At 45.9% G+C, this 7,581-nt stretch overlaps 1 protein-coding gene across 1 annotated transcript in view; it reads left to right on the forward strand.

The window, feature by feature from the left end:
• The window catches only part of NLRP5 (NLR family, pyrin domain containing 5), an 87,997-nt gene that overhangs the window by 26,933 nt on the left and 53,483 nt on the right, over window positions 1-7,581 (forward strand). Inside the window, 3 exon segments of the mRNA XM_011997035.1 lie at window positions 3,916-3,972; window positions 4,946-5,002; window positions 5,354-6,947. Coding sequence (XP_011852425.1) covers window positions 3,916-3,972; window positions 4,946-5,002; window positions 5,354-6,947 — 1,708 coding nt within the window.

Raw genomic sequence — 7,581 nt, forward strand, 5'->3', positions numbered from 1 at the left:
AAGTGCTGGGATTACAGGCATGAGCCACTGTGCCAGGCCAAGTTGTTCATTTTATTTTGTTTACTGCCAGTGTATAGAAATACTTTTGATTTTGAATAGTCTGATCTTGAATCCAGGACTTATGTTACTGGCACACTCTGCCCTGGCACTGAGCCAGTGATTCTGTCCTCTAAACTGGTCAGAAAATATGGCAAGGCTAAGTTTATCTGGGGTGACCAACATCTCTGATTTGAATAATATACATAGTATGTTTGTGTTTCTTCTTCTCCCTTCTCTTTTGCAGGAATTTCACAAGCTAAGCGACAAGAGAGTGCCACAGCGGCAGAGACAAAAGAACAAGGTGAAGGAAATAGATTTATTCATTTGTTGCCCTCCTGGAAGAAAGCTGGGTGAGAGAAGTCCATGCAGTTCAAATGACGGGGAAATCCACTTTCCCTTTCTTCATTCTCATTTGTCTCTGGTGTGTCCCTTCCCTAGGAGATCTTGGGATCAGCACCATGGACAGAACCTTGCATGTTCTCTGATTATTCACACTACTGTTTTTTGATTTTTAACTGAAAAATAAGAGTTGTGTATATTTATGGGGTCATGAGGCTTCAGTACATGTATATATTGTAGAATGATCAAATCGGGGTAACTAGCTTATCCATCACCTCAAATATTCTTTGTGCTGAGAAAATTTTATTTATTTTGAGATGGAGTTTTGTTCTTGTGGCCCAGGCTGGAGTGCAATGGCGGGATCCCGGCTCATTGCAACCTCCACCTCCCGGGTTCAAGCGATTCTCCTGCCTCAGCCTCCCGAGTAGCTGGGGCTACAGGAGTGCACCACCACACCCGGTTAATTTTGTATTTTTAGTAGACACGGGGTTTCTGCATGTTGGCCAGGCTCGTCTCGAACTCCCTACCTCGTGTGATCTGCCCGCCTCAGCCTCCCAAAGTGCTGGGATTACCAGCTTGAGCCGCCGCACCCAGCCATGCTGAGAACATTTAAAATCCTCTTTTAGCTATTTTGAAATATACATTGTTATTAACCAGTCACCACTGTTGTGCAGTAGAACACCAGAACTTACTCCTCCTGTCTAGCTGTAACTTTGTACCTGTTGACTAATGTTTTCCACCTTTCCCGGTCCACTGTCTGCCCCACCAGCCTCTGGTAACCACCGTTCCACCCTCCAATTCTGAGTTAGATATTTTTGGGTTCCACATGTCAGATCCTCTGGTACTTCTCTATGCCTGGCTTACTTCACTTAACGTAATGTCCTCTAGGTTCCTCGATGTTGTAGCAAATGACAGAATTTCCTGTGTGTTTGGGCTGAATAACCCATTGTATATATATACCACATCTTTTTTTTTTTTTGAAAGGGATTCTCGCTCTGTCACCCAGGCTGGAATCCAGTGTCACAATCTCAGCTCACCACAACCTCCACCTCCTGGGTTCACACCATTCTCCTGCCTCGGCCTCCTGAGTAGCTGGGACTACAGGCACCCACCACCATGATGCCTGGCTAATTTTTGTATTTTTAGTAGAGACAGGGTTTCACCGTGTTGGCCAGGATGGTCTCAATCTCTTGACCTGGTGATCCACCCACCTCGGCCTCCCAAAGTGCTGGCATTACAGGCGTGAGCCACCGTGTCCGGCCAAACTCCTTTTCATTTCTTTAAGGTCGTTAGTTGTGACCCTCTTTCATTCCCAACTGCAGTAATTTTAGCTGTCTGTTTTTTGTGTTTTTTGTTGTTGTTGTTGTTGTTTGGTCAGTCTGGGTAAAGGTTTGTCAATTTTCTTTTCAAAGAACAAACTGCTGGGTTTGTTTTCTCTATTGTATTTCCATTCTGTATTTTGTTTACTTCTGTTCTTTATTCCCTTTCTCTGTCCATTTTGGGGTCAGTTTGCTGCTCACTAACCCCAAAGGGGGTTCTTTCCTGCTTTAAGGTGGGAAGTTATGTTATATTTCAGATCTTTCTTGGGCATTTATAGCTATAAATTTTCCTTTATGCACGGCTCTATCTACACACCGTAAATACTGCTGTTTTGTTTCCACTCATTTCAAAGTATTTAATTCCCTTTTGTTTCCCCGCTTTGACCTATTGAGGTCACACGATTGTGGCTTCACTTCTATGTATTTGGAAATTTTCAAATTTTCTTACTGATTTCTAATCTTATTTCATTGTGTTAAGAGAGCATACTTTGTATAATTTCAAAGCACATCAACTTGAAGCATGTTTTATGCCTGATATGTCTATCTTGGAGAAGGTCTGTTTGCAGTTGAGAAGGGCATATTTTCTGCTTTTGGGTGGAGCGTTCGCTTGATATCCGCCTCCACTGTTTTCCACATCGGTACATAGCATCACTATATGCCTGGTCATTTACACCAAAAGCTTCAAGTCATTTTCTTTTTCTGGTTTGCTTTTGAGATGGAGTCTCACTCTGTCTCCCAGGATGGAGTGCAGTGGTGCAGTTTTGGCTCACTGCAACCTCCGCCTCCCAGGTTTAAGCAGTTCTCGTGCCTCAACTTCCTGAGTAGTTCTATTTTTTAATATTTCTTTTCTCCACCTTATATCTAGCAAATCAGAAAATCCCATGGTCTCTACCTGTAATATATGACCCATTTGTTCACAGTTCTTCCCATCTGCTGTATTTAAAGGCATTTCATTCGTATCTCAAACGCAATTCATTTTCACATACGATCCATTTTTCATACAATAACCAAGGTGATCTAAAAATTTACATCTGTAACTTTACTCCCTTGCTTAAAAATCCTTAAACGGTTTTTATTCTGTTTGTGATTTTTTGAAAAATAGATAATGTTTCTCTAATTTACAAGACAAAGACCACCCTAATGATTATTCTTTAAAATGGCAAATCTATTCTCATAGATCCTAAGAGGAATTTGTATTTAGCCTCACATGGTAACTATGTCCTGATAAATATATATAGTGGTTATTCTCAGTCAGTGGTTGCTACTATGTGCCAGAGGCTGTGTTATTACTCTACTAAATCATCTCCACAGCAACTCGACAACATAGGAATAATTTCTTTGCTTTTGTAGATGAACATCCAGAAACATGTAACCTCAGTAATTGATGAAGATCTTACAAGTAGTATATGACAATTCACATTTGAATCCTGTGTCTGACTCAAATCCTTAATTCTTTTTTTAAGAGGCAGAGTTTTGCTATATTGCTGAGACTGCAATGCAGTGGCTATCCACAAGCACAACTGTGGCACACTACAGCCTCAAACTGCTGGGCTCGAGTGATCCTCCTGCCTCAGCCTCCCGAGTAGCTGGGACTACAGGCATGTATCACAACATCTGGCTCTAAGATCCTTAATTCTTAACTGTAGGTTTTACCCCTCGTTTAATTTTTGTATTATTAATTTTGAGACAGGGTTTCGCTCTGTCACCCTGGCTGGAGTGCAGTGGCATGATCTCAGCTCACTGCAACCACCGCCTCCCAGGTTCAAGTGATTCTCCTGCCTCAGCCTCCTGAGTAGCTGGGATTACAGGCACATGTCACCATGCCTAGCTAATTTTTGTATTTTTTTTTTAGTAGAGACTGGGTTTTATCATATTGGTCAGGCTGGTCTTGAACCCCTAACCTCAGGTGATCTGCCCGCCTCGGCCTCCCAAAGTGCTGGGATTACAGGCATGAGCCACCGTGCCCGACCTACCCCTCATTTTAATAACTTGTGCAAGGCTCTCCAAGGAGAAATGAGCCTGGGACTCTCACCCTCAAGCCTTGAATTAGTGCTCATTGTACTAGCACACTCGGTCTTCTAGCTGAGCCAGTGGTTGCCATGCTTTAAACTGGCCAGAAAACTTAAATATGGCATGACTGAGCTTATCTTGGGGGTGTCTGACATATCTGATTTGAATAATAAACACAAGTATGTTGGAATTCATTCTTCTTTTGCAGAAATTTCACAAGCTATGGAACAAGAAGGTGCCACAGCAGCCGAGACAGAAGCACAAGGTGAGGAAAACAGATTTATTCCTTGGTTGCCCTCCTGGAAGAAAGTTGGGTGAAAGAAGTGTAAGTAGTTTAGTTGCAAGGGTATGTAGTTTCGATTGCCTTTCTTCATTCTCATTTGCCTCTGGTGTCAACTCCTTCCCTTCACACTCTTGATCGGTCCCATGGATAGAGCTACACAAGTTCACTATGGTTATCTACAGTCAGATACTATGAAGACAAAATTCTAAAGAACCCATAATTCTAGGGGACTCGAGTCAATCACAACTTTGATGGATGCTAAACATATGGCCAAGAGTAGTCAAGGGCTTTCTTCAAACTTAAGTGGCAGTAATTATTTTCTTAATTCCTTCTATCAACTAATATGTACATGAACACCTGCCTTTGAAGAATTGTGATGGAATTACAGTGGTAAGAAAAACATGTCTTGCCTTCATGACTTTTTTTTTTTTTTTAAAGGAGTCTCGCTCTGTCACCCAAGCTGGAGTGCAGTGGCCTGATCTTGGCTCACTGAAACCTCTGCCTCCCGGGTTCAAGCGATTCTTCTGCCTCAGACTCCCGAGTAGCTGGGATTACAGGTGCACACCACCGTGCCTGGCTGGTTTTTGTATTTTTAGCAGAGATGGGGTTTCACCATATTGGCCAGGCTGGTCTCGAACTCCTGACCTCGTGATCTGCCCACGTTGGCCTCCCAAAGTGCTGGGATTACAGGCGTGAGCCACCAAGCCAACCTACCCCTCATTTTAATAACTTGTGCAAGGCTCTCCAAGGAGAAATGAGCCTGGGACTCTCACCCTCAAGCCTTGAATTAGTGCTCATTGTACTAGCACACTCGGTCTTCTAGCTGAGCCAGTGGTTGCCATGCTTTAAACTGGCCAGAAAACTAAATATGGCATGACTGAGCTTATCTTGGGGGTGTCTGACATATCTGATTTGAATAATAAACACAAGTAAGTTGGAATTCATTCTTTTGCAGAAATTTCACAAGCTATGGAACAAGAAGGTGCCACAGCAGCCGAGACAGAAGAACAAGGTGAGGAAAACAGATTTATTCCTTGGTTGCCCTCCTGGAAGAAAGTTGGGTGAAAGAAGTGTAAGTAGTTTAGTTGCAAGGGTACGTAGTTTAGATTGCCTTTCTTCATTCTCATTTGTCTCTGGTGTCAACCCCTTCCCTTCGCGTTCTCGATCAGTCCCATGGATAGAGCTATGCACGTTTACCGTGATTATCTACAGTTAGATACTATGAAGACAAAATTCTAAAGAAGCCATAATTCTAGGGGACTTGAGTCCATCACAACTTTGTTGGATGGATGCTAAACATAGAATAGTCAAGTGCTTTCTTCAAACTGTTTCCTGATTTTCTTTCTACCCTCTCTGACTTCAGAATGTGGAGGTGACAAATGGGACTACAAGAGTCACGTGGTGACCAAATTCGCCGTGAAGGAGGATGTACGTCGTGGTTTTGAAAAAACTGCTGACTGGCCAGAAATGCAAATGTTGGCTGGTGCTTTTAATTCAGACCAATGGGGCTTCCGGCCTCACACGGTGGTTCTACACGGAAAGTCAGGAATTGGGAAATCGGCTCTGGCCAGAAGGATCGTACTGTGCTGGGCACAAGGTGGACTCTACCAGGGAATGTTCTCCTACGTCTTCTTCCTCCCCGTTAGAGAGATACAGCAGAAGAAGGAGAGCAGTGTCGCAGAGTTCATCTCCAGGGAATGGCCAGACGCCCAGGCTCCAGTGACGGAGATCATGTCCCGACCGGAAAGGCTGTTGTTCATCATTGATGGTTTCGATGACCTGGGCTCTGTCCTCAACAGTGATACGAAGCTCTGCAAAGACTGGGCTGAGAAGCAGCCCCCATTCATCCTCATCCAGAGTCTGCTGAGGAAAGTCCTGCTCCCTGAGTCCTTCCTGATGGTCACCGTCAGAGACGTGGGCATAGAGAAGCTCAAGTCGGAGGTCGTGTCTCCCCGTTACCTGTTTGTTAGAGGAATCACCGCAGAACAAAGAATCCACTTGCTCCTCGAGCGCGGGATCGGTGAGCATCAGAAGACGCAAGGGTTGTGTGCGATAATGAACAACCGTAAGCTGTTCGACCAGTGTCAGGTCCCTGCCGTGGGCTCTCTGATCTGCGTGGCTCTGCAGCTGCAGGACGTGGTGGGGGAGAGCATCGCCCCCTTCGGCCAAACGCTCACAGGCTTGTACGCCGCTTTTGTGTTTCATCAGCTCACCCCTCGAGGCGTGGCCCGGCGCTGCCTCAATCTGGAGGAGAGAGTTGTCCTGAAGCGTTTCTGCCGCATGGCTGTGGAGGGAGTGTGGAACATGAAGTCTGTGTTTGATGGTGACGACCTCATGGTTCACGGACTCGGGGAGTCTGAACTCCGTACTCTGTTTCACATGAATATCCTTCTCCGAGACAGCCACTGCGAGGAGTTCTACACCTTCTTCCACCTCAGTCTCCAGGACTTCTGTGCCGCCTTGTACTACGTGTTAGAGGGGCTGGAGATCGAGCCAGCTCTCTGCCCTCTGTTCATTGAGAAGACGAAGAAGTCCATGGAGCTTCAACAAGCAGGCTTCCACATCCACTTGCTTTGGATGAAGCGTTTCTTGTTTGGCCTGGTGAGCGAAGACGTAAGGAGGCCACTGGAGGTCCTGCTGGGCTGTCCCGTTCCCCTGGGGGTGAAGCAGAAGCTTCTGCACTGGGTGTCTCTGTTGGGTCAGCAGCCCAATGCCGCCGCCCCGGGAGACACCCTGGATGCCTTCCGCTGTCTTTTCGAGACTCAAGACAAAGAGTTTGTTCGCTCGGCATTAAACGGCTTCCAAGAAGTGTGGCTTCCGATTAACCAGAACCTGGACTTGATAGCATCTTCCTTCTGCCTCCAGCACGGTCCGTATCTGCGGAAAATTCGGGTGGATGTCAAAGGGATCTTCCCAAGAGATGAGTTAGCCGAGGCGTGGCCTGTGGTTCCTCAATGGTGAGTACCGCAGGCAATTTTATCCTATGCCTTGTGCTGAGCTCTTTGTCCCTGCTCCTGGGGCTTGACAGGACTTCCAGGGACTTCAAGGTCCCAGATAATTCTTTCAGGATGAATCGCTCAGATGATGTCCAGCTAGCTAAAATGCCAGGACCCGAATCTGGCTCATTGTCCATACCTGGGAAAGGTTTTTCAAAATTCAGGGCCCCGCCGAAGACTCTAAAGGAAAGGATCTGGGGTTGAAACCCAGGAATATGTGGTTTATTTTATTATTTTTGAGACAGAGTCTCACTCTGTCGCCCAGGCTGGAGTGCAGTGGTACGATCTCGGCTCACTGCAAACTCCACCTCCCAGGCTGAAGTGATTCTTCTGCCTCAGCCTCCTGAGTAGCTGGGACTGCAGGCACACACACCACACCCAGCTAATTTTTGTAATTTTAGTAGAGATGGGATTTTGCCATGTTGGCCAGGCTGGTCTCGAACTCCTGACCTCAGGTGATCCACTGGCCTCAGCCTCCCAAAGTGCTGGGATTACAGGCGTGAGCAAGCTCCTCCTGTCAATGTGATCACTCGGGTTTGTGGACTGCTTGTTTGGTATGGAGTCCAGGGCCGTGCTGTCCAGTAGAGGGTTCTGT

Source organism: Mandrillus leucophaeus, unplaced genomic scaffold (genome assembly GCF_000951045.1).
Source record: "Mandrillus leucophaeus isolate KB7577 unplaced genomic scaffold, Mleu.le_1.0 Scaffold53, whole genome shotgun sequence".
Classification (NCBI taxonomy): Eukaryota; Metazoa; Chordata; class Mammalia; order Primates; family Cercopithecidae; genus Mandrillus; species Mandrillus leucophaeus.